Source organism: Pan troglodytes, chromosome 1 (assembly GCF_028858775.2).
Source record: "Pan troglodytes isolate AG18354 chromosome 1, NHGRI_mPanTro3-v2.0_pri, whole genome shotgun sequence".
Lineage (NCBI taxonomy): Eukaryota > Metazoa > Chordata > Mammalia > Primates > Hominidae > Pan > Pan troglodytes.
Window position 1 is genome coordinate 184444787 of NC_072398.2, and position 27419 is coordinate 184472205.

The 27419-nt window shown below is 51.7% G+C and overlaps 1 protein-coding gene across 2 annotated transcripts; it reads right to left on the minus strand.

Moving 5' to 3' along the window:
* Positions 1 to 760: 760 nt before the first annotated feature.
* On the minus strand, positions 761 to 27157 carry DMBX1 (diencephalon/mesencephalon homeobox 1). Of its 2 annotated transcripts, none has more exons than XM_524575.8 (5): positions 27058 to 27157; positions 9814 to 9979; positions 6330 to 6508; positions 5701 to 6049; positions 761 to 4941 (listed from the first exon to the last, which is right to left on the minus strand). In XM_524575.8, exons 2-5 carry the CDS (start codon positions 9965 to 9967, stop codon positions 4490 to 4492), a joined length of 1134 nt encoding a protein of 377 aa, XP_524575.3. In that variant the 5' UTR covers positions 9968 to 9979; positions 27058 to 27157; the 3' UTR covers positions 761 to 4489. The 2 variants fall into 2 exon arrangements, with proteins under 2 accessions (XP_524575.3, XP_016817792.1); XM_016962303.4 differs by lacking the exon at positions 27058 to 27157 and adding an exon at positions 26153 to 26548.
* Positions 27158 to 27419: the final 262 nt, after the last annotated feature.

Consider the following 27419-nt stretch of genomic DNA (forward strand, 5'->3'; position numbering starts at 1 on the left):
AGGGACCAGGGTTTCACAGCAAGAACTTCCTGGCTGTGCATTTTTGCTGCACTTATTGCCTGTATGTACGGTCTTGCCGTCTATCTCGCGCTGTCTCTCCTGCTCATCGTGAATGTGCTCGTACACACAGAGATGCAAGCAGACACTTAGGAATTCATAGCACAGGTTCTCAGACCTGCAGATAGACTTATAATAACACAGACATACCACAGCGCACCATGGCAGAAAGCCCTCCTTCATCCTCTGCTTGCTCACCTCTGAGGACAGAGCTCACAGCCTCTGAAGGCCTCCCTTTCCACTGGAAAATAGCTCTGGCTGTAGATCCAAATGTCTCTTCTTACCACTCCCCTTTGGCCCTGGCTTACTTGCAGTTTTCCACAGAGTCCCCTGCCTCTCTCTGTCCTGCAGACCCATCCGTCTCCCAAGCTACACTGAATACTCCCAGGCATTGCTTGTCTCAGGCGTCCCATGTCCCAGGCTACTCTGCCACTTGTGTTTGGGTGAGGTCCAAACAGCCTAGAGAAGATGGAACTGTCTCCCATTATCTGCTCCCCTGCAGCCACTCCAGAGTGGCATCTCGGCTGCAGATTAGTAAGGGCCACAGACAGAGCTACACAGTCAGTGTGACAATGGCCAATAGTGCAGTAGGTCCGCCTCCCTCCCCACTGGCCACGGCATCAGAGGGGCAGTGAACAGACCTGGAGACACTGCCTGCTCAGGCCACTGCGGGCATCTCTGGGAATGAACATGGACTGAGGTCTGGGCTGCTGGGTTCTCTTTTATTCGCCAAGTAAGACAAAGAACAGGTCACAACATCACAGGGAATGAGACTGACAGAAGGACAGATACACAGAGTGTCATGCTGCACTACACAGGGGGCAGGCGAGGGGACAGGCAGGGGTGAATTAAGTCTTGTTTTTTTCCACTAACAGAATAAATAAATACAGTACACAGTGTCTTTGCCATGGGCTGGCACGACCTCTAAGCACAAATGGTCACAAAACAGCTGGTTTGGAAAGCAGTCTGTAGAGCCCACCAGCCTTGGAGTTGGGGTGGGGATCCGGGCCCCTGGACCATGCTCTGAGGGAGTGAGGAAACAGAGAAATGGAGACTCAGACAGCAGGGAGAGGCCAGGCATGAGGCATTCCTGGAAGGGACAGTCAGAGCTTGAGCCTCTGGCTTTCAGGCCCAGGTTGGCCCAGCAGGCCTGGGAGGGGCTCCAGCATCAGGTGTGGTGGGCCTGTACCCTCTGCCCACAAGAAGGGAAGTGCGGTGCTGCTTACAAGCGTGCTCAGAGGAGATGCACGGTGCCGCTTACCAGTGTGCTTGGAGGAGACACAGGTGTGCTCTCCTCTTGCTCTCCAGCTGCTTTCAGTACCCAAGGCTGGTGCCCTAAACTTGAGAGCCCTCCGAGGGCAGGGACCACATGTACCTTCCCTGCCTTCTCTGGCAGATTTGGGTCAATTGAATGGGACAAGTGTTAACAAACATCTGAGGGAAGTTGGGCTGCTCCTAAGGTGGGCCTGCCTCCAGCCATGACAGAACATTGCCCCTTAGGAGTTCAGGGGAGGCTTCCTGGAGGAGGTAGTGATATCTAAGGCTGTTGGATTCCAAGGCCTAGTGACAGTCACTTGTACCCAGGAACTGACAAAAAGCTTCAGCCTAAAAGCAGCTAGGAAGCTTCCCATACCTATCCAGATGATTATTTTTTGTTTTAGAAACAGAACTTCCTGGGGCTAATCCCAGAGGACAGTTGATGGGCTATTGGCCACAAAATCCCTCCCAAACCAAAAACCTCCTCTGTCACTCCTGGAATCTGCCAACCTCCCACAGCGCTGCCTAAGTCTCTCCTCTGATGCCCCCATGGCTGGTGGATTCCCCTTCCAAATTCCAGACCCCAGCAAGAGACCTGAGGATTTGGAAACCCTCAAATGCCTGTCTTGGTGCTTGCCACATGTAGGTGCGGTCTTTAGCCTGGATTCCAGGCCCCTTAGCCCCACCTCTCGTGAAGCCAGCCACCCCCTTCCCATGGTCTACTGAGTCTCATCTCTGCTGCTTTGTTCAAACACTCCTCCTGGCCTAGACTACCATCCCGCTCACTTTTTTCCTGTCCAAAGCCTTCTCCATCTGCCCCAGCCTAGGCTGACCCCCATCAAGGGTGATGGGCATTGACTTCTCTGCAAAGCAATTCAACCAGGACACCAACAGAACCTCTCTCTTCCCACTGGGAGAGGAGACAAGCCTTAGCAATCTTTACCCTGGCTTTCAGATAGATCAACTTCTTTAAGCAGGGTTTGGAGTGTTCAGTGGTAAGCCACCAACAGTTGGGGAGCATGACCAAGAATCTGTCCAAGCCATCACCTCCCACTGCCCAGAGCCCCTGAGATCATGAAAAGGTATGAAAATGGAGTGACCCCAGAGGCTGGCACTGGAACTCAAGATCAAATCCAGATTGCCTGAACTAGAAGGGACCCATTATGCTTATGGGGAAACTGAGGCAGTGTCTACAGTGAGGCTTGTGTGTACAACACCCCTTGCTCCACAGAAAGGCAATAGTAATTTCCTACTTCATATATTGTGCTTTTGAGAACCTTCTGTTGTTGTCAATTTAACTAAAAACTTCTGTGTTACAAGGTTGCAAGCAAAAATGCAGAATGTAGAGCTGGCTAGGACCTTACAGGCCATCTAACCCAGACAGGGAAACAGACCCAGAGAGGCTACAGGCTTGCCCAAGGTCACACAGCTTTTTTTTTTTTTTTTTTTTTTTTTTTGAGATGGAGTCTCACTCCGTCGCCCAGGCTGGAGTGCAGTGGCATGATCTCGGCTCACTGCAACTTCCACCTCCCAGATTGCAGCAATCCTCCCAACTCAGCCTCCCAAGTAGCTGGGATTACAGGCATGTGCCACCAAGCCCGGCTAATTTTTGTATTATTATTAGTTTCACATGTTAGCCAGGCTGGTCTTGAACTCCTGACCTCAGGTGATTGCCTGCCTTGGCCTCCCAAAGTGCTGGGATTACAGGTGTGAGCCACCATGCCCAGCTGGTCACACAGCTTTGAAAGGGAGTTTGCTGAGCTGGGTTTCCTGGCTATGAACAGGAACACACTTTTCCATTCCAGTGACTAGCTGGAGGGAAGCCCTTACTTCCATAATTGGCTCTGGGACAGGAAGCCTACAGAAGCCTGAGCCTATGTGCTGCTATATGCTTTGCATGCACCGTGCTCAGGAGCAGAGTTCAACCTTCATTCCTGGTCAGCCGTACCCCTGCCTTGGACAGTATCTGCTGAATGTGGAGGCTCAGCTTGTGGGAGAGGAGCACCAGCCCTGCTGTCTCTGAGAGCACCTCTTCCCCTGCTGCTGCTCTCCATCCAGGGAAGTCTCACCAAAGAGAGCTCTAGAGCCCTGTGGTCAGTCCTGGCTGAACTGTGTCACCAGGCCTCTGTCTTGGGAAGACTTACAGGCAGAAATGCTGGCCATTCTACTGCCTTCCCAGCTTAACTACTGCCTCCTCAATCTTGGGAATGAGGACCTCAAAATTGAGAAGAGAGAAGAGAAAGTAATTCATGACGCCTTCTAGATGCCAGCCTGGGCAGGGGTGGGAGTGGGAGCCAGTGCCACCTCCTGCCTGCAGCTCCAGATCCCCAGAGTCTCCAGCTAGGGCCTTGTTGCTTCTATTGGGCATAGAAAGGAACAGCTTCCTAGAGAGGCCGCAGGTGCAGGGAGGCAGGCAGGGCAGAAGGAAGGGAATAGAAGGAGAGCAACGGGGAGTCGCAAAATTACTAAAACCAAAACCAGCCACAACCCCAAACAAAATATAGCTCAAGAACTGATGATACCAACACAGCCAACACCAAAGGAAGAAACCAGGGGCAGCGGGAGAGACAGGGAGAAAGATCAAGGGTGGAGAATACAGAGGCTGGGCCGAGACGGGGGCAGGGACCAGGACAGAGACAGGAAGAGGGAGATCAAGGGAAGAAGGAAGGAGAGAGAAGGAGAAACAGAAGGGATGGCTGGAGTGAGCCGCGGAGGCTGCAGGGAGGGGTGGCAGGGAAGAAGAGATGGGAGTGGGGCAGGGGGCCTGGGGCAGGCAGGAGCCTGAAAATATAGCTTTATATATTTATATTTATATCTCACATTCCACACGTAGACTTACTAGGGGGCAGAAGGATAGGGAGAAAAGGGAGGAGGTGCTATTGAGATGAGGATCTAGCCAGGGAGAGCCTCTCACTTCCCCGAGGGAAGCTTGGGGCACCCCAGCCTCTCACCTCCTCCCTATTCGGCCTCCATGGGGTCCAGGCAGGGCCATGCAGAGGGTGTGTAGGTGTGGGCTTCACCTCGGGCTGGGGTATGGGGAAGCGGAGCAGGGAACAGGACCCCAGGCCCTAGGATCCCTGGGCTCATGGAGTTAACTCCTTGAGAGCCACCTAGGGATAACCACAGGGCTAGGAGGGGACACCTAAGACCCCTGGCTGGGTTGGAAGCCAGACAGTCAGTTGGGCAGCGTATCGAGTCCCAGGGAGGCCGCGTGCTGCTTGGCCCGGAGCCGCAGGTTCTCGATGCTTGTGGTTTTACTGTTCAGGGTAGCTGATGCAGGAGCCAGGCCTGCTGGGGGTGCAGGCAGCAGAGGAGACCCCCACACACCCTGGTGGGCAGCAGCGGCTGCTGACAGGGACTGGTAGTAGGACTGGCAGTGCAGTGAGCCCAGCGGGGCCATGTTGACGCCCAGGTAGGGCACAGCAGCAGCCGCCGCTGCAGCAGCAGGGGCCGGACCCCCTACTTCGAAGGACGAGTAGTGCACCAGGTTGTTGGTGGCCGCCATGTGCTGGCGGAATTGCTCCTGCAGACGGAAGAGGCTCAGCGGGGACGAGGAATAGGAGTGGGAGGGGCCCAGGAGGCCACCCCCTGGGGCCACAGGAGTGATGGTCAGGCTGCCTGGGGAATCTGCAAGCAGAGAACCCAAGAACAAAGCCCTCAGGACAAGGGCATTGGTCTGCCGGGAGAGGTGCACTCAGCCTTCTCACCTCCTTGGCACTATAGACAAGACAGGCTTCGGCTGAAACCACATCCATCCCATCTCAGCCAGAGCATCCCCTGAAGCAAGGCTCAGAATCCTAGGAGAAAGGGACCCAGGCTTCTTGGGAAAGCTCCAGGGACCCTGCCAAGGCCCCCACGTCTGTCTCTTTTTCTTTTCAAGGGCTGTAAACTTTCCCCTCCCCCACCCTGCCCAGAGCTCCCATTCCTTCACTCCAACCTTCAGCTCACAGCCCCTGTCCCCTCCCTGCTGGGCTTAGGGTTTGTATCTGAGATATGCCTCATGCCAGAGCTCTGTTCCTTCAGAAATGTGCTCGGAGTCTCTGCTGCACGTGGGAATCTCTGGTACTAATGCAGTATTCGCCCAGTATGCACTGGGACATCCAACTGGTTGTTAAAATATTGGAATACTTCCAAGTGGTTGATAAATAATTTTTGCCCCGAGCTCCTGCAGTATCCCACCCCTGCTACCCAGCCCGTCCCTCAGGACCCCCTGGACCTTCCCACGGCTCTGCAACTAAAGGGTGAAAACCTGGCCCAGGCCTGCTGTGGTCAGTCCTTTCTGATGCGCCATGCCCCTGAGGGGCAGTTGATTACTCACCTCTGACTTGCTTCACACGCTCAGGGCCCCCAGACCCCAGCCCTCCCATGGTACCCCGCAGACCTCACCTGCCTTGGGGCTGCCCCTCTTGCAGCCCAGCCCCTTGCTGTCAGCCCCAGGGCTCTTCTCAGCTTTGGGGTCCTCAGCCCCTGCCCTGGGGTCCTCCTCACGGTCCGGCTGATCCTCGGGGGCTGACTCACTGGCTGACTGCTCAGACAGACTCAGGTGAAGCTCAGCAGGGGGGTCGCTGCCAGGCAGACGTGGGGGCTGGTCAGTGTCCAGCTGGGTATCTGGAGTGGGGGCCTCGGCCTTGCCTTCCCCATGGGAGCCCTCAGCCTCCTTCTGCTTCTGGAGCTGTTCCTTCTGCAGGCTACGCTGCTTCTTCCGGAACTTGGCCCGGCGGTTCTTGAACCACACCTGGGGACAGGAAAGGAGCAGTCCGAGGTGGGCAAGAAAGAAGTGGGGTTGGTGTGGAGCAGGGTGCTCTGGGAGAGGATGTATGTGATAACATCCCCCCACCCCTCTAGGGAATGCACACCCTCTGTCCCTTCCCAAACTCCCCTCCTATCACTGAAGGCTTTGATGGAGAGATCAGTTGCACCTTGGCACAGGGATGACATGCTGGCTCCTGGACAAGCGGGCAGACTGATGGGCTGGTGTTTGTCTGCAAGGCCTAGTTAGGAGAGTTGGGCCCTACCTGCACCCGGGCCTCAGGCAGGTTGGTGCACATGGCCAGCCTCTCACGCATCACCACATCTGGGTAGTGAGTCTTCTGGAAGGTCTTTTCCAGGGCCTCGAGCTGCTGAGCCGTGAACGCCGTGCGGCTGCGACGTTGTTTGCGGTGCTGGGAACCATAACGGGCCTCCAAGATGATGTCTTGAAATGTACAGCCGTTGGAGGGCAAGGAGAGGGGGCCCATTTAATTATGGGAAATAGCTTTGAATCTTATCCTGCTCTGACCCACTGTGGACACCCAGGCTGCTGCCAGAGCTGGCCCTGGTCCCTTACCCTTAGAAATCAGCCATCCCCTCTCCATGTGGCTGTGGGCTTTCAAGGTCTCTCCACCCCATTATGCACTATCAGGACCACAGAGGTCTAACTCAACTCCAAAAATGACTGTCAGGCATATGATTGAGGGGGGTCTTCGTTATTTGGCATTGGGATTGGGTAGGTGGGTATTACCCTAAGATGGATACTATGAGTATACTTTGAGACTCCATGATGCTAATAATCTGTAAGTCCATATCACAAGAGTTCTAAGACCCTATAGCCCTTAGATTCTGAATACTAAGACTTCTTTAGCATCAGAGTACTGGTCCCTGCCCATGAGAAGCCAGGCTGGGCTGGTACCCATCTCAAGGTCTAGTCAAGGGAGGACTGACTAAGCAGACAGAATTCACCAGCACTTGATTCTCTGTCCTCTGCATGTAAACCCCCTCATCCCAGCTGGCCTAGAGTCTCTGATGGCAGGGCCTCAGGCTCCTACTCTTCTGTTTCCTGAACAGAGAGCCTGGCTAAGGGGTAAGAGTGGAGTGGGGAGGGTGGGGGTGGCAGGGCTCACGTCTCAGGTAAGGCTTGTTGCACTCAGTCTTGACCCTTGTGGCTGCCTCCCCAAGAACAGAAGGACAAAGAGACCTGGTTCCAACCACTGTGGGTTTGTAGGGGAGACAGGACTATGGACCATTGATTCCACAGTCCTGTCCACATGTCTGGTAACATGATAACCACCCAGGATAGGTGTCTACCTAGGGCCGAGGTCTAGCCTCCATCCTGGGGTATAGCCTTCAGCCCTTTCACTTGACTAGCCCCTGAAGGATAGACAGTAACCGCTCTCCTCACTGCCTCCCATCATGTCATAAGTGGATCCTGCCCTGTTTGTGCTGAAGGGAACTTGAGTCATCTCAGCCTCTGCAAAGGGGTGCCAGAGTCCTTCCCCCACCCTCCAGAGAATGGGAAGTCATCCACAGCACCCTAAATAGGAAGAGGAGGCCTGGCACAGTGGCTCACGCCTGTAATCCCAGCACTTTGGGTGGGTGGATTACCTGAGGTCAGGAGTTCGAGACGAGCCTGGCCAACATTATGAAACACTGTCACTACTAAAAATACAAAAAATTAGCTGAGCGTGGTGGTGGGCCCCTGTAATCCCAGCTACTCGGGAGGCTGAAGCAGGAGAACCGCTTGAACCCAGGAGGCGGAGGTTGCAGTGAGCCAAGATGGCACCATTGCACTCCAGCCTGGGCAACAAGAGCAAAACTCCATCCCCCCTCCGCAAAAAAAAAAAAAGAATAGGAAGAGGCAACTGGGTATCCAGGAAGCCCCAGACTTTGAGATACTTCTTCTTCAGTTTAAAAAGAGAGTCCTGAACCCGTCACAGACTGACCTTAATCCTAGGCCTGACTCAGCCCTGAGCTGAGTCATCCTGGGGCAGGGGAAGGAGTGGGGACCGCTCTGTCAGCCCCACTCTGGTTGGGGAAGGAGCAACAGCTCAGCATCCTACTGCTGGCTCCAGGGACTGCAGGGGTGGTGGGGGTTGGGGGGCGTGTAGGTGTCACAGGGAAGCCAGGCTCTCTAAACCGCCGGCAGAGCCTCTGCTGGAAGGCAAGGCCTCCATACAAAGGCTCACTTGGAGTTCATGTCCTTCCTTCCTAAGAATTAGAGAGTTGGGGGTGGGCTGAACACCCCAGTTCCTCTGCCCCCACCAGTGGACATGAGCCCCTGTCCCTAACTCCTCTCTGTGCTCTGGTCCTTGGGTCCTGGAATACTGTCAGGAGCTGATGTCACCACCAGGTTGTGCATAGGACTGTATCCAACATCCCCACACTAGAAACTAATGCCTCCACACTGGTCCAGAGAACCTTTATCCACTGAGTTCTGCCCAGAGGCCTGGCAGGGTCTAAAGGAGTGAGACTGGCCATGCCCTCCCTGCCAGGCCAGTGCTGCTACCCAGGTGGAGATCCCATCCCATTTCTGTGCCTTTGCTCATGTTGGCCTTTTTGAGGCCTGGTTCCTGCCCCTGTGGATTTCAGAAAGCTCTTCCTGACTACCCCAGCTGATCCTGCTGCTCTGAGCTGCCCCAGCATTTGACCTTGGACACCCTCCTGTTGTGCCCTCTCATGGGTCATGGGCACCTGTTCTCCCTAGGAGTTCCCTGAAGTTTTCTGAGGCCTGCCTGGCACAGGGCTGAGCCCATGTGGGTTTACCAGCTGCTCAAGGCTGGACCTGGGACAGGATGGGGTGGGTGGCACCACCTCCCAGGACATCAAACTCCCCATCCATGCCACTGAATCCTTTTCTCACCCACCGAGAGGCTGGCAGGGCAGGGCAACAGTCAGTAGAACCAGGTGTGGGGCACCAGACTGCCGGTCCCTCATAGGCATATATGGGTACTTACCTTGGGCTTTGGGTAATAATGACCTCTGAGCACCTACCAGGCTCTGCTGAATGCTTTGCATATGTCATCACAAATCACCTCCCAACCACCCTAGGGGATGGGCATGGCTATTGTCTCCTTTTTATAAAAGGAGAAACTGAGGCTCAGAGAAGAGAGCTGAGTGGGAAAGCCCATGCTGATTTCAAGTCTAGGACTCCAAAGCTCATATTTTTAGCCATGTTACGTTCCAACCCCACTTGGCCCAGATTTAGCCTCTCTGAGCCTCCGTTTCCTTGTCCATAAAATGGAAATAATAACCTCTCCACATGGGGATTGGATGATTTGAGGCACACAGAAAGAGAGAGACTCCCACAGTGCCTAACTCACAGTTGGTGTCAGAACATAGAAGCTGTTATTTACAATTCCCTGTGCCTGAACTCTCCTTGCCTGGGCATTCCACGCTCCTCCAGCTACTTCCCAGCCATAATACTCTGGACTAGTCCCTTACCCTCCTACCTCATTTCTTCATCTGTGAGATAGGGCTAATGAATGCCTCCCTCACAGGCTTGTTACGAGAATTTGAAAGCATAGAGCAGCTCCAGCGCCCTGGACAGTGCTGGCAAACAAAAGGCACTCTGGATATACATGCATAGTTTTGAATTGACATCTCTCTGTGTTGCTAAGTGACCTGAGTCTTTTTGAGCTGCCTAGAACAAGCTTGGCCAGTGCTCCCTCTCCTCTTTGCCTTCCAGAGCCTTCTCCCCCAACCCCCACAGTCCTGTCCCCATGGTCCCATCCCCAGGGCCCTTACCAGCCAGGCGCTCAGCCAATGTAAGCGCATGCACTGAAGGCCGGTAGTCGGGGGCATGCTGGGCCTGCTGGGCTGCCTGCTGGTGCAGGTTGTACATGGCGTTGAGTGAGTTCATGGCGTGCAGTGAGTAGCCGTTCACCCCGTAGTGCTGCATGGCGGCATCCGCCTACAGACGGAAAAGGGAGAGGGGCTGTGAGGCAGGCCTATCAGACTCTGCCCTCAGGGAGACCCACCCCCAGTCCAGACCCTGGATGCCCACCTTCTGATGGGTCAGAAGCTCCCTCCATCGGAAGGGAGCCTGTCTTGCCCGTGGCTTACCATGTGGGGGTTCCTGCATTCACTCCTTCATTCACCCACTCATTCATCGATTCACTCAGCAGGGCCAGTGTGGGTTTAGGGCTCTGGGCTCTAGAGTCAGACTGCCCAGGGCAGGCTGAAACCTCAAGTCCACCACTCAGGAGCTTTGTGGCTTTAACTTATCTGACCCATAGTTTCTCTATCTGCAACATGGGGTTCATGATAGTACCTATCTCATAGGGTTGCTGCAAGGATTAAGAGAAACCTTTACAGAGGACTAGATCATAGTATGTGCTCAAAAGTGTTAGTCATTGTGATTTACAAATTCATTTGCTGCTTTATGCAATCATCTCTTCGTTCAATTACTCAGGCACTTACTCATTTTTACCTTCATTGATTCACTCACACACTTATTACTTATTCAACCAATATCCATTGAGGCCCACTTGGAGCCAAGACCAGAGCTAGACTGCCCACTGAGGCATTTGCTTTGAAATGAGATAAACCCAGGGCTGGGCGCGGTGGCTCATGCCTGTAATCCCAGCACTTTGGGAGGCCAAGGCAGGCGGATCACCTGAGGTCAGGAGTTTGAGACCAGCCTGGCCAACATAGTGAAACCTCGTTTCTACTAAAAATACAAAAATTAGCTGGGCATGGTGGCGCATGCCTGTAATTCCAGCTACTTGGGAGGCTGAGGCAGGAGAATTGCTTGAACCTGGGAGGCGGAGGTTGCAGTGAGCCGAGATTGCACCACTGCACTCCAGCCTGGGCGACAGAGCGAGACCCTGTCTCCAAAAATAAAAATTAAAAAAAAAAAAAGAAATGAGATAAACCCTAAGGTCCTGCACAAACATAAGAATACTGATAAGAATACTGTTGTTATGACTGTCATACATTCACCGCCATTACCTCCCTTTATTCTCACCATATCTCCAAGAAGCAAGCAGGCCAAGAATGACAAGCCCCACTTGCAGTTGAGTCTACTGAGGCTCAGAGAAAGAAGAGTGACAAGTTGAGGCCACACAGCCAGTCCAGGGCCTGCCCCACTCCACATTCCTGCAGGCTTATTCTTTCTTTTTTTTTTTTTTTTTAATAGAAGTTAATGTTTTATTTTTTTTATTATTATTATACTTTAAGTTTTAGGGTACATGTGCACATTGTGCAGGTTAGTTACATATGTATACATGTGCCATGCTGGTGTGCTGCACCCACTAACTCGTCATCTAGCATTAGGTATATCTCCCAATGCTATCCCTCCCCCCTCCCCCCACCCCACAACAGTCCCCAGAGTGTGATATTCCCCTTCCTGTGTCCATGTGATCTCATTGTTCAATTCCGACCTATGAGTGAGAATATGCAGTGTTTGGTTTTTTGTTCTTGCGATAGTTTACTGAGAATGATGATTTCCAATTTCATCCATGTCCCTACAAAGGACATGAATTCATCATTTTTTATGGCTGCATAGTATTCCATGGTGTATATGTGCCACATTTTCTTAATCCAGTCTATCACTGTTGGACATTTGGGTTGGTTCCAAGTCTTTGCTATTGTGAATAATGCCGCAATAAACATACGTGTGCATGTGTCTTTATAGCAGCACGATTTATAGTCCTTTGGGTATATACCCAGTAATGGGATGGCTGGGTCAAATGGTATTTCTAGTTCTAGATCCCTGAGGAATCGCCACACTGACTTCCACAATGGTTGAACTAGTTTACAGTCCCACCAACAGTGTAAAAGTGTTCCTATTTCTCCACATCCTCTCCAGCACCTGTTGTTTCCTGACTTTTTAATGATTGCCATTCTAACTGGTGTGAGATGGTATCTCATTGTGGTTTTGATTTGCATTTCTCTGATGGCCAGTGATGATGAGCATTTCTTCATGTGTTTTTTGGCTGCATAAATGTCTTCTTTTGAGAAGTGTCTGTTCAACTTACAAGGGATGTGAAGGACCTCTTCAAGGAGAACTACAAACCACTGCTCAAGGAAATAAAAGAGGATACAAACAAATGGAAGAACATTCCATGCTCATGGGTAGGAAGAATCAATATCGTGAAAATGGCCATACTGCCCAAGGTAATTTACAGATTCAATGCCATCCCCATCAAGCTACCGATGACTTTCTTCACAGAATTGGAAAAAACTATTTTAAAGTTCATATGGAACCAAAAAAGAGCCCGCATCGCCAAGTCAATCCTAAGCCAAAAGAACAATGCTGGAGGCATCACACTACCTGACTTCAAACTATACTACAAGGCTACAGTAACCAAAACAGCATGGTACTGGTACCAAAACAGAGATATAGATCAATGGAACAGAACAGAGCCCTCAGAAATAATGCTGCATATCTACAACTATCTGATCTTTGACAAACCTGAGAAAAACAAGAAATGGGGAAAGGATCTCTATTTAATAAATGGTGCTGGGAAAACTGGCTAGCCATACGTAGAAAGCTGAAACTGGATCCCTTCCTTACACCTTATACAAAAATCAATTCAAGATGGATTAAAGACTTAAACGTTAGACCTAAAACCATAAAAACCCTAGAAGGAAACCTAGGCATTACCATTCAGGACATAGGCATGGGAAAGGACTTCATATCTAAAACACCAAAAGCAATGGCAACAAAAGCCAAAATTGACAAATGGGATCTAATTAAACTAAAGAGCTTCTGCACAGCAAAAGAAACTACCATCAGAGTGAACAGGCAACCTACAAAATGGGAGAAAATTTTTGCAACCTACTCATCTGACAAAGGGCTAATATCCAGAATCTACAACGAACTCAAACAAATTTACAAGAAAAAAACAAACAACCCCATCAAAAAGTGGGCGAAGGACATGGGCCTTATTCTTTCACGGCCAATTGTTCCAAGGAAATATTCCATTCATCAGAGAAGACATCCATCCTACTGAGACGGCTCCAGCCTCAACAAGAGGCTGCCAAGGTCCCATCCGGACCCTCACCCAGTCTGCAGCAGTGTGAAATGTCATTTTTGGAATTGACTCCGCATCTGGAGTCTCCCCAAAACACAAAGGTGTTTCCTATTTCCCAAGTGTGGGAGGTGAAAAGGGAAGGCTGGGGCAATGGCAGGTCCATTTGATAAAAGGAAGACATATGCAGGTATCTCAGCTCCTCAATGAAACAGACACAGGCTATATATAATCAAACAACCACAGCTTACACACAAACACACACAGTTGCAGGCAAGCACATGAACGTTTCGTGCAAAAATACACGTACGCAGACATTCTTGGCAAGGCATTCACAGAAGCCTCCTTAATCACAGACACAAACTGAATGTCATTTCCCACAGTTCACACACAGACATGCTCACAGATATCTACTCATGCAGCAGAGACATCTACACACAAACATTACACTCACACACATCCATTTGTATATTATACATATTCATCCAACACATATTTATTAAGCACCCACTTACTAAATAGCAAAGTCCCTAACTTCATGGAATTTACATTCCTGGATAGAGGGATGTATAACAATGAATAAAAATACATGTACTAATGTCGGACTGGAATACGGGCTCTGAAGAAAAATAAGGCAGAGGAGGAGAATGACAAGAGGGAAAGGAGAGATTGTTTTAGAACATGTGGTCAGGAAAGGGCTCTCCGACATTTGAGCAGAAACTTGAAGTCAGCCATGTGGAGCTCTCAGGAAAGGCTTTCCAGGCAGAAGTAACAGCAAGGACAAAGGCCCTGAGGCATAGACAAGCTTGTGTGTGTAGAACAGCAAGAAAACCAGGGTGGCTGGAGCACAGATGGAGGGAGCAGGTGAAGCAGGTAAGGTTAGAGGGAGAGGGGCCGCTAGCCAGAGGGCTCCACGGCCCATTGTAATCCCACTAATCCCACGGCAATGGAAATCCCAGCTGGATTTTATCCCGAATGTGATGGGAAGCCCCTGGAGGGTCTTGAGGGAAGTAACATAATATGATCTGGGTTTTTTTGTTTTGTTTTGTTTTGTTTATTTCTGAGACAGGGTCTCGCTGTGTCTCCCAGGCTGAAGTGCAGTGGTGCAATCTTGACTCACCGCAGCCTCAATCCCTAGGGCTCAGGCAGTCCTCCCACCTCAGCCTCCTGGGTGTGCTGGGACTACCATCATGCTGGGATAATTTATTTATTTTTTTTGTAGAGATAGGGTCTCACTATGTTGTCCAGGCTGGTCTCAAACTCCTGGGCTCAAGCAGTCCTCCTGCCTTGGCCTCCCAAAGTGCTGGAATTACAGGCGTGAACCACCACACCTGGCCTATGATTTGTTTTTAAAAGCTCATTTTGGCTGCTATACAGAGAACAAACTGCAGAGATGCAAGAAGAAAAGTGGAGAGACCAGGCCACTAGGACACTGCAGAAGTCCAGGCTAGTGACCATGCTGCCTTCACTAGAGTGCCGAAAATGGTCAGATTCTGGTAGTTTGAAGGTAGAATCAGCATGATTGCTGATAGCTTAGTTATAAGATGTGAGGAAAAGAGGGAAAAAAAAAAAAAGGATAACTCAGGTTTCCATCCTGAACAGCTGAGTGAAGATGGGTCTTTTCCTGAATGAAGAGCATTGAGTTGGAGAAGCAGATCTGAGGAGGGAGAGAATGGAAACCAAGGTTTTGGGGGACATGGCAAGAATGACTGACATGTGAATCCAACTTCCAAGTAAGCATATGTTGAATTGGCTGTTGGATATAGAAGTCTGGAGCTGAGGGCTAGATTTACAGATTTCGGAGTCAGCATTCACACATTAACTTCCTCCAACAACATTCACTTGCAGAAGCCCACTCCATACACCATAACCATAACCTCAAGGCAGAAAGCTAAGAGAAAAGAGTGATAGACATGGTGAGATGAAGAATTTACACCTCAGTATAACAGAATATACCATAAACAAAGCTAAAAGGCAAACAATAAATTTGGAAAAATATCTGTTATATACTGTATATGACATAGAGGAATTCATAAAAAATAAATAGCACAAATCAAATAAAAGGGAATATCCATGATATACAAAGAACTCTTACTTAGGAATAAAAAAATAAAGCTGGGTGCGGTGGCACATACCTGTAGTCCCAGCTACTCAGGAGGCTAAAGTGAGGGGATCACTTGAGCCCAGAAGTTTGAATTCAGCCTGGGCAACATAGCAAGACCCCATCTCTAAATAAATAAAAAGATAGTCACCTTAGTAAAAGATAGGCTAAGTAAATGAAGAAACAACTCATTAAAGAAGAAATACAAATAGCCAACTGACATGACAAAAAGCTCAGCCTTACTTATAACCAAAGAAAGAAAAAGGCTAGGCATGGGTGGCTCACGCTTGTAATCCCAGCACTTTGGGATCACTTAAGGTCAGTGTTCGAGACCAGCCTGGCCAACATGGTGAAACCCCACCTCTACTAATAAATACAAAAAATTAGCTGGGTGTGGTGACCCACACCTGTAATCCCAGCTACTCGGGAGGCTGGGGCAAGAGAATCACTTGAACCCGGAAGGTGGAGGTTGCAGTGACCTGAGATCATGTTACTGCACTCCAGCCTTGGCAACAGAGAGAAAGAAAGAAAAAAAGAGAGAAGGAAAGAAAGAAAGAAAAAAGAGAGAAGGAAAGAAAGAAAAGAAAGAAAGAAACAGAAAGAAAGAGACAGAGAGAGAGAGGGAAGGGGGAGGGAAAAGAAAAGAAACGTCATTGTTTACCAATCAGATTAGCAAATATAAAGAAAAATTATTACACAGGGTTATCTAGGGGAGTGGGAGATGGTCATTCTCCTACCTTGATGGCAGAAGAGCTATTTATTCCTTACATCAAAAGCCTTTAGAGAGTACATCGTCTTTGACCCAATGATTCCATTTCTAGAAATGTACCCTTCAAGTATGCAGAGATATGTGTATGCGAATATTTATCACAGGACTGCCTGTGATGGCAAACAATTGAAAACCTAACTGTCCATCGAGAGAGGATTAGTTTAGCAAATGAGGGGACAGGTATTCCCAGTGGACTACAGCACCGCAATTTAAAACAATGATGTGTATCTGTATGTGCTGATGTTCACAATATACTGTTGAGTGGGGGAAATAGGTAACAAAGCAGTATGCATGATATGATCCATTTTTGTAATGTATGTATAAATATGCATTGAAAAAAGTCTGGAAGGTTATACCCTGAAATGTTAACAGAGGTTATCTCTGGGAGATAGCAAATGGGATTACACGTTATTTTCACATTTATATTATTTCTTTCTTTCTTTTTGGGGGGGAGGGGGGTAGGGGCTGGGGGGAGGTATCCACGTCTTTCGCTGGATATGAGGATGAAACCAGGCTCTGGAGTGTCACAAGCTCCAGGTGGGGAAGGGGGAACAGAGTTTAGAAGCAATTTCATCCATCCCAACTCCCGCTTTTGGAATGCCCCTCCCCCACCAAACTCAGGGGCTTTGTTGCTTTAGAACTCACTGCTATTGATGTGGTAAGTGACATTTTAATTGACTTAATTATCGCTGATCTCAGTTTTTGATGCACAATGCAGCTTTATTAACTGAAGCCAGAGAGATCCCTCTCTGGGCCCCACAATTGCCCCAACCCCCTGGCCCTCGGAAGGTCTCTGAGATCTTCCCAGTATGGCCTGATGCCCTCCCCCTCCCCAGCACCAAGCACTACCAGACTACCTACCACTCCTTCTCATCTCCACGCCTTTACTCTTGCTGGGCCCTCTATCTGAAACACCATTCCTCTTCTTTCCCTTCCCCTAACAAATTCTTCCCTCTCCATAAGGCCTAGCTCAACTGAGCCCTCTTCAGAAATGGGGCCTTCCCCAACTCGCCTCTGACAAGGCATCTCTCCCCACTCCAGGCTGTGATAAGTATGCTCAGATCATAGAAATGAGGATGATCACAATGATGACAACAACAACAATACTAGCTATAATGTACTGAACACACTCTGTGCCAGACACCACACTCAGCACCTTCCATGTATTTTCTTAATTCTAGTGCCTGCAGCAGAGTGCTGTGATGACACTTCTATCTCCCCAACTAGACTAGACTGAGCTCCTTGAGGGCAGAAACTGTATCATGCATTTCTGGACACCCACCCCACCCCCAGCCCAGATCACAGGGTCTAGCACAGAAGCAGGATTAGGAAATAAGGATCAGATGATGAATTAATAATCACAACTATTTATTAAATGCCTCTGATATATCAGACATCTCCATCAATTCTCCCAACACCGTAGGAGGTAGAAAATGTTATCCCCATCTTACAGATTCAGAAATGGAAGGCAAGAAAGATTGGATAATTTGCTAAAGGCCATGGAGGTAGAGAGTGGTGAAACAGGTGTCAACAGGTGAAGTTCTTCCCACTAGCTAGTATTTCCCAACCCCAGTCGCACAGGATCTTTCCCCAGCATATTCCATTCCCTGATTTCTATCTTCTCTGATTTGGTCCAAGGCAATAGGAGGACAGCAAGAAAAAGCACATTCTGCTGGGCGCGGGGCTTACGCCTGTAATCCCAGCACTTTGGGAGGCCAAAGTGGGCAGATCACCTGAGATCAAGAGTTTGAGACCAGCCTGGCCAACATGGTGAAACCCCAACTCTGTTAAAAATACAAAAATTAGCCAGGCGTGGTGGCAGGCACCTGTAATCCCAGTTACTCGGGAGGCTGAGGCAGGAGAATCGCTTGAACCGGGCGGGGAGGCAGAGGTTGCAGTGAGCAGAGATCACGCCACTGCAGCCTGGGTGACAGAGTGAGACTCGGTCTCAAAAAAAAAAAAAAAAAGAAAAGAAAAAAGAAAGAAAAGAAAAAACACATTCCCTCTGGTATGCATGTTCGTGTGCACACTGTGTGCATGTATGTGTGCTGTGAGATGAAGCTGTGTGGAAGCCTAAATCTTCCCTGCTAAGCTCCTCTCCCTCCAGCTCATACTCCTCTTCCTCACTACAGCTGGACATCAAGGCCCCTGCTCTCCTCTGAGGCCATAGAGGGACCCTTGTCAGTGGATGCTACTTACCATCTGAGCTGTACACATGTGGTACCACACAGCCATAGGTCTGAAGCTCACCTCAGTGTCCATGTGCGGCCATGTGTGTACACAACCCAACTGGGATCGGCCACATGATTGCATGTGCATCTGTCTCTGTTTATGTGTGTATCTGGCTATTTTATGTGTCTTGGTGGGTGTACATGCCTGTGAGCCCATGTGTGCAAATGATGTGTCTGTAAGTGTGTGACCAGGGGACGGTACACTAAATGGTACCCTAGAAAGTCATGTGGCCCTGTCCCCTGCTGCTAGGTCAGTGTATTGTGGCTCTTCCACCCCTGAACAAGGTGTGAGAGAGAACAAGAGAAAAATACAGAGAAAGAAAAAAAAAGCAAGGAGAGAGATCAACACAGAAAATAAATAATTTGTCTTAGCCATTTTAGTTTCTGCAACATTTAGCACAGAGCCTGGCATACAGTTGGTGCTTAGTAAATAGTAAGTGTTGAATGAATGGGAAGGAATTTTAGACCAAGAGATTGTGAGGGAGGCAGGACCACCACAGCCCAGGATGGTCCACGGGAGGAAATGGAGACCCAGAGTCCTAGCCCACTACCTCCTCTGTCCCAGGACGTAGGCCTCAAGAGGGTGACCCCTGCCCAGTGGGCCCTTTCCCAGCAATAGGGGCAGCCAGGACCTGCACTACTGAGGTCTTCAGCCAGGCCCAGCTGCAGGAACCCCTTCCACATCCAGTTCTGAGTCCTGGTGGCCCCTATAGGGAGGCCCCCCCAGGCTGGAACCCTACAAGGCCTGCAGGAGCCTCTAAACAGAGGCCCTGCACTCCTGGCCCCAGGCCGGGCCCTGCATGGGCTCAGTCCACTGCACACTCCAAACAGAATCAATTATATATTTAAAAGGTGTCGCCCCGCAATTCCTGGCGAGCCAGGAGAGCCATCCATCACGGCGCGGCCGCGTTTCACAAGCTGTCGAATTGTGCTTACATTGGTTAAAAGAATCTTTATATTTCATTAAGCAAGCAGATCGGCGGATCTCCCGCCACAGGCGCCATATAGATGGCTTTAATTTTCCAAATCTGCAAATGCATCCGTTATGTCCCCGCGTCGCTGCTGGCTGCGGCCTAATGCCTAGCCAATCGAAGAATCAAGCAGAATTTTATTAGGGGGCATTTTTTATAAATTAACAGCAGCAGTGCCATGAAAATGCATGCAAGACGTCTTTGATTAAAAAGAAAGTGGACCTTTCCTTGGGTCACACCCTGCTCAGCCACCCCACAGGCCTACCCCACCACTCTTTGCCTCTCCCTTTCCTTCTCTGAACTTTTAATTTTCCCTCTGTTTCTTCTCATTCCCATTCACAATGGAAACAAGGCAGAAAAACTTTACTTAGAGGAAAGGAAAGAGAAGGAGAAGCAGAGGAAACAAACATTCTCTGAGAGAATGGCACGGTGAGGCACGGTGAGACACATCATCTCATCAACAACAATAACAACAGCTACCTGTCTTTGAATATCTATCACGTGCCAAGTCTTGTTTCACTCATTCTAGGTATATCACCTAATAAACTTCAACACAACCCTTCCAGATAGGTATAATTATCCCCATTATATGGATGAGAAAACTAAGACTCAGGGAGATAAAGTCTCCTGCCCAAGGTCCCACAGCTACTAAGTGGTGGAGGCAGGATGGGAATCCAGGTCTCTGAGTCTCTGAAGAGCTATCTGGTATTTATTTTCACAGTGTGACCAAGAGATAGGCCCTGGTGAGGACTAACCCTGGGTGTCAATGGCAGAGGGAGAGATCGAGAGTAGCCTGTTGCCATGGACTCTCTTCCCTGAGAAAGGCTGCTGCCCCTTTATCTCTGGAGGTTCTCCAGTGACACTCTGAGGGGAGAGGCCACTGCAACCGTCCATCCTGCTTTGCAGTTTGAAGTCCCAAAGGACTTTTACTCATGCAGGTAGAAGATCATGAATACACGAACCCGGGAGCAGCAAGCCAGGGCTCCTGCCCCAACTCCAGGCTGCTTTGTGACCTTGGCTAGCATCCTACCATCTCTGACCTCTTCTGATATGACACTAACCAGGAGGGAAAGAGACCTTGTCATGAGAAGTGTGTAACCCAGGGCTGGCCAGCCACGTGTGAAGGAGGCCGAAAAGGAGGGATTCGTTCATGTGTATGCATGTGTGTGTGCATGAGTGAGTGGGTGTTGTGGGGCTGGCTGAACAAGATGACCTAGAAGCCTTCCAACTCTGAGCTTTTGGGTCCAAGATTTTAAAAGAAGCTTTGTCCCTGGCACATGCCAGATCCTCAACTTCAGCACCTCATTAATTTCTTACCCCAAGTCTATGAGGGAGGCGCTCTCCACATTGCAGATGAGGAGTTGAGGCTCAAGGAAGGTGAGTCCCTTTGGCTGGCCTGCTTGGGAATGGGGAAGGCTAAGCCCCCATCCCAGTAAGTACCCTGTTCCCACATCTGTTCTTAGTTCTGAGTTGCCAGGAATCTGCAGTGGGAGGATAGGATGTGAGGGCTGTGGAGATCCCGATCCTACCCTGACCAAGGACCCTGCAGGCACACAGTTTGAGAGCAAGCTTGACATGAGGACATCCCCAGCTACTACCTCTCAGATGCTGCTTATTTTACAGGGGCTCCTCCAAGAGCCCCAGATCCATTCCTGGGTTACGCTGAACCCTCCATGCTCCCCAAATCTCCTGTCAGTATCAGGCACTCAAAGGTGCAGAAAGCCCAGGGATCAGCCTCTTCCTCCCCCTGCCAGGGGCCAGATTCTTCCCAACAAGGGCTGTCCACCAGAGGGTGGGGTGGGCCAGGCCTCATTTGAAACAAATGAACCCATCTCTCAGACCAGTTCTCTCTGATACCTTCAAAGCCATATTTCTTAAGAGCCATATCCAAATCTGTCATCTCCCCTTCCTTCCCTCCTGTACACTCCCACCCACCACTGAGCCATGGCTCTCCAAAGCTACTATGTGGCTGCCTCCCACTCCGGGAATGTTGTCCCTCCACCAGCATGACCTGGAGAACTCCTGACTTGCATTAAGCTTGCACACGCCTTTCTCCAGGAAGCCTCTCCTGCCATCCCCATCTTACAGATTCAGAAATGGAAGGTGAGAAAGATTGGATAATTTTCTAAAATCATCCAATTTTAGCAGTGGTTCGGTCCAGAAGTCACCAGTTGGGTCCGGTGACTTCTTTAAATTCCTATCCTTACCAAATTGTAGTTGCCCATTTGCCTACCTTTTGCCAGAGTTTTATAATAAATAACTATTATTACCAGCTATCCTCATAGAGACCTGACTGGCAGCATCTCATTTAATCTTCACAACCTCATAATCCCCATTTGACTGATAAGGAAGCTGAGACCCAGAGAAGTAAAATCACTTGTCCAAAGCTACACAGCTAAGCAGCTTAGCCGGGATGGAATCGAGGGAGTCTAACTCCAAATTGTGAAATCAGTGCCCACTAGAGCTCTTAACCTTGATCCAGGGCGGGGTCTGCTTCCCCAGCTAGTACTCAGGACCCAGTGCCCAGAGCAAGGGACATCAGACATTCATTCCACAAATAAAGATGGAGCCACTGCCTGTTGAGCGATAGACTTTGGGGGTAGTGTCATGAATTCCAGCTTGAAGGGCTCAGATTCTAGGGGAATTGCAGATGGTCACATGCCCTAGGGCAGAGGAAACCAGCTCTGGGAGATGAGAGTGGGCCAATGTCCAAAGTTTCCTCTTCACCCTGCCTGCTCTGCCCTGCCCCAGCAGGGAAAATCCAATGTCCTCACCAGAAGCCAAGCCACCTTCTGGCCACAGCTGTGACCCTGACCTTGTCACAGACTAAGCTCTAACCTCATCCTACATGAGCCCTGGTCACTGCCCTCACCTTGGCCATGTTCCCTCCCCCAGCCAGTGGCATAGGTATCATGACCCCCACATCGCCACCATTAACCCCGCATTGCCTGATCCATATGGGAAGGGGACAAGCTGTGGGGGTCAAAGAATCTGCTCATCCTCCTTTCATCTCCACTGAGGGCCCCCAAAGTGAACCTGGAGTTGGAGCTATGCGTGGCAGGCAGGTGGGCTTGGAAGTATGTGGCTTTGCAAGGGTCAGATTGGAAGAGGTGCTGGACTTCATAACGGGCACACAGAGCTCATAAATTTCTCAAAGGAGATTCTCACCTCCCCTCTTGGCTCAGGGATGGGGGCCCAGTGGATAGGAGAAGAACCCACTGGGAGAGTTCCAGGGTCCCGGTGGGTCTCAGGGCCAACCACCGGCCAGCGGCCCTTTGAAGGAGTCGGGGCTCTTAGTTCCCTATACAAACTGTTATCCATTAACATCCAATTATCCCTTGGTCCGAGCCATTAATTATAAATCAGCCACTAATTGGGGTAATTAGCCCCCCGCAGGCTAATGGGCCGAGACTGAGGGAGGCCCCTCCGCCTACAGTCCTCCAGTTTTCCGAGGTCCTTAATGTTGGGGGTGCAGAGAAATCAGGCGGCTGGAGTTAATTTTTTGTTCTTTTAAGGCAGCAAAATGCAGCCAGGAAAGGGAAAGAAGATGGGAGAGGCCACTTTTTTGTTGCTTTTTCTCGAATCTGGCCCAGCATCCATCAGCTTTTGAGAGCAGGCAGGTGGCGGGGTAAGCCAAGGGACCTGACTGCAAGTCTTGAGAGTAGAATTGTCTGGGTAATTGCTTGATTCTCTGCTTCCTTTCTGGCAGAGATACAGCTAGCACACTGGAGATCGAGGAGACTTGGGTGGAGCCGAGATGGAGCAGGGCATAGGTTAAGACCGCAGGATGTTCCTGGCCTCTCCAGGGTACAGAAGTGGTGGCCCTGCCTGCTCAGTTAGCCTTGGCCCAAAGTCTGTCAGGGACGACCTGGTCCACTTTTGGCCATCCAGATCCAGGCCGGGGCTGGGAAACAGGGACTACAGAGTCCCCTGAGGAGCAGAGCTGCTCTAGGCCCAAGTTAGGGCCTCCAAACGGCTGGAGGAACTCGGAGGAGGGTCTGTCCTGCGGGCGCAGAAAGCGCGGTTGCGGTTTCTGCTCTGCACACTGACAGATGTACAACTCATCCGGGGCACAAGCAACCCTGGAGATAGAGCTGTGGAGGCTGGAACAGGCCGGGAAACCCAGTGGGCTCCAGTAGCCTCGGGGCTCATGGAAGCAGCGCCCACAGTGGCTGTAGACCAGAGGGAAGGAGTGACCCCATCTGGGAAATGTGCTCCCTCCTGCCGCTGTCATATCCAGGGAACTCCCCTTTGCCAGCAAAAACCTGGCTAAAGTCCGAAGAACAGTTGGGGCCAGAGCCACCAGAGCTGGGATCTGTGGTCTGTCCAATCTGGGATGTCCACCCATCAGGCAACACTGGGGCAGAGTCAAATAAGCTTGGAAGAACGGACAGGTGACTAAATAGAAAGAGAGGCCACTGAACGGCGGGAGGGCTGGACAATGGAGAGCCCAGCTCGGTGCCCTTCTTACAGAAAGGGAAACTGAGACTCGCTCAAGGTCAGACAGGAGAGGCACTCAGTGCAGGATGAATGTGGAGACCAGAACACACACCCCGCCGAAAGCTCACCAACCCACCCCAGCGCCCCTCCCTACTCATTCGGTAATGGGCTTTGGCGGGCAGCAGTGGCGTCGCCCGGGGCCTTGATTAGATATTTATTGCTGTCATTTACATGGGCACTGCGGGGCGGCCGAGCGGGACTGTGAGGAAGGGGTGGGGTGGGGGGCGAAATGGGAAGGCAGGGGTGGGGGAGGTGAAGACTGGCTCCTTGAGGACCTAGGACTGGCCGGAGGAGGAGGAGTAACTTCGAGGCCTGGAGAGAGTGGCGGGAATAGGGAGCGCAGAGGCCAAGCAAAAATGTAGACGCACCCTCCCTAGGGCTGCCTGGGGCTTCTGCGCAAGGTGGGGCTGTGACACTTGGGACTGTTGTCCTACGGGGTGTCTGCATGTGTTAAGCATGAGTGTCTGCGTGAGTTTAACCTGTGAGTATGGAACTGTGTCGATCAGAGGGGTTTTACGTGATTAGTGGATCTGCCCATGCCTCTTGTGTGACTTCTCAAAGTGTGTCTGAGTGTGATACCCATAGCCCAGGTGACTCTAACCCAGGAGTCCCACTCTGTGTGCCTGTCGGCCTCTGTATGTGTGTCTGTGTGTGACCGTCAATCTAGACAGCTGGCAAATATGTGTGCGCACACAGAACTCGTTCAGACATAGGGGACTGCGCCTCTGGGTCTGCTTCTCCCTTTCCCTCAAAAACCACCGACAATGTCCCCTTGCTCCAATCGTCAAACCAGATTGGTTGCTCCTCAGAAGAACCCTGGCTTCCAAGAGGCTGGCACTAAGGGCTATGGTGGACTCATCATTTTAGGCTGTACACTCCCAGAGCACTGACGCCCAGGAGAGGGTGGAAACTTTATTTCCTGCTCAAAATCCACAGTGTGTGCGTGGGTGTGTGCCCACAGGGTGTCAAGTGCAAGTTATGTTTGAGAACAGAGAAACAGCTCAAATTTCCTGACCACTTGGGGTTGTGCATGTGAAAGTGGCTAGGACAGGGGTGCAGGGATCCTCCAGACACTCACCCGATGCCCGTGAAGCTGACCCGTAAGCCCACTATCTGGCAGAGCCCATCCCGAGGCCCGAGTGCTTGTCCTTCGCCGTGGCCTTCGCCTGGGGCGGGTTTCCACTCCTCTGCACCTCTGCCTTTCTGTTCTGCATTCCATTCGGGGTCTGGGCTGACAGATTCCCGCCTCCTTGCAGGAGTAGGCGCCCCCAAAGACTGCAGGGGTGGGGTAAGGTGTTTACCCCCCTCCTGAGTAGCAATGCCCTGCTTCTTTTCCCAAGAGTGTGTCTACCCCAGCCATACAGGAGAGAGATTTGAGCCAATTATCCAGAGAATTTGCTCTCACTAGGCAGCAAATTCGATTTTTTTCTGAACACCTAGACACACATAAACACAGCTGGTTTGCAGAAAGGGGAGGTAGGAACTAAATTGATTGGTCCTTAGGCCAGAGTGCCTTTCCATTCGAGGGGAGAACCAGGGATGTGGGTAAGTGAAACACAAATCCCCGAAAAATTGAAAACAACCCCCACTACACCCACCTAAAACTAACAGACCATAGAACTTTCTAGAAAGGGGTTGGACAGAGCTGACCCGCCTGCAGCGCACAGAATCCCTAGCACTAGAGAGGGGAAAGGACTCTGGTCGCCCTGCCATCGCCACAGCCAGGTAGGAACTTGCACAATTTCCTCGGCTGTGAAGCACACAACCCTTGCGGTACAGACAGCCCCTTTCCTCCAAGGTCCATCAAGTCAATAAAGCCCTCCTCTTTCCCCAACGCCCTCAAACTGGAGGCGCCCTTAGTAAACCAATATCGGCGCACCCTGCCCCGGCCTCCGAGGACTTTTCTCAAACGAAAAAGACCTTCTGGGGCCCGGGTCGGAACCAGCGCTGAGGCTGCGCTCCAGGCCCGGTGGGTTCTCGGCTTTGGTGAACTGCACGCTTGCAAAGAGGGTGAAAAGGCCTCGGATCTCGTCCTCCCCGTTCTTCCATTCCGGGACTCCTTCCTGCCGCAAATCACAAGCCTGAGGAGCCCACTGCCTCCCAAACCGAGTGTGGCTGGAATCCAGGAAAAGTCGGGGCCCCAGATTTGGTGCGAATTTGGGGAAGAGGAGGTTTCCCTCAAGCTCCTTAAGTGCACCACCAGTGCCAACGAAGCCCCTGCGCAGGTTCCGGGAATTTGTGACCGCCAGAAAGTTCAGCCGGTGGTGCCCGGGACCCTGCACAGTCCATCAGGGCCCCTGGCCTGTCGCCGTCAACGACTGAGTTACGGCCATCCAGTGTGGGAAGCCTGGGGAGGAAAGACCCTGGCAGTCCTCGCAACCCTTTGGCTGCTCCCCTAGAAGCGCCCCGAGAGCCGCTCCGGGGACTGGCCCCAGCCTGCCGTTCCTCGCCGGAGCTCGCCTGACCCACGCCGGCTGAGGCCGCGGGAGGCAAAACGAATTCCAGGGAACTAGGGCCACTGCGCCCCAAACACCCACCTGGAGGTTCCTAGCCCAAGGCCGCGTCTTCGAGGGCAGAGGCTGGCTGAGCGCCGAACCACCCTCAACCGGAAAATTCGTGCAGAATCGCAATCCAGAGAGAAAAGGCGCACTTGGTGGCAGCTGAGTTTGAACGGGATCTGCGCGGGCGAGACCAAAGCCAGACCCAGGCAATGCCCGGAGCACTGCGGGGTTCGCGTGGACCAGGAAGCTGGGAGGGTGTGGGCGGCCTCTGCGCTCCGCAGGCTGGGAACTGGGCTGCCGGCCGCGCCCCCTCCCCAGCCCCCGCCCAGGGCTCCGCAACTCCCCAGGCCGCATCTGGTCCGCATTACGCCGGCCACCTCCCTCCCCGCGCCGCCCCCTTCCAAACTGAGAAGGATTTGTCTCCGCTTAATATCCAAACCTTTTTTGTATTTTTTTTTCAGGGGCGAAGTAATATCTTCCAAATGAGGCAAAACCGTGACGGATCCGAAGCGTTCTCCGCGGGTGCCTGCGTCTCCGCGGGCCAAGGCCTTCTTCCTCGCCTCGGCGCGTTTCTACCCACGGCTTGCCCTCCGCTCTCTCTGCCTCGGAATTTCGAGTTCTGCGCTCTTTCTGTCTCCCTAAGTTGCTCACTTTCTGCCACCGTTTTCAGCCCCGGGTATCTCTTCCTCTGTCTCACCCTGGGTCTCTCTGTCTGTCCCCGACTCGGTCTTTCTGGCATCCCTCCGCTTTCTCTGTCCCTGCGCTGTCTGTCTGTCTCCTAGTCCCTGGCTCCCTGCAAACTTTCTGATCCGCCCAGTGGGTCCGGGACTGCAGGACCGCAAGAGGGGAGGCTGTCCCCGGGTTCTCACGGCCCGCGTCCTCCCTGCAGCGACTGTCCCGCACCACTCCCGGCTCGGCCCGCCAGCCCCGCCCGCTCGTACCTGGTCACCCCGGCCCGCGCCGCCGCCTCCGCTGCCATCTACGCGCGACGGGGCCTGGGCTGGAGTTTTAAACTGCGTTTCCCGGGCGCCCGGCGCGGGCCCAGGCGCTTCCTAATGGCCCTGGTGGCTGCCAATCACGCCTCGCTCCCGCCCCGCCCTGCCCCGCCCCGCCGGTGCCGCAGCCCAGCTCCCGACCAAGGTGGCCCGACAGTCGGTGGGTCTGTGCGCCGGGCTCGCGTCCGTCACCTCTCCCGAATCTCTGCTCCTCGAGCTCTGGCTCCCGGTCCAGGGATCTCTGCCTCTCTCGGGTCCGCGGAAGCCGCAGGCCGATCCCTGGGGTGTTGAAAGGTCTTGAGAAACCT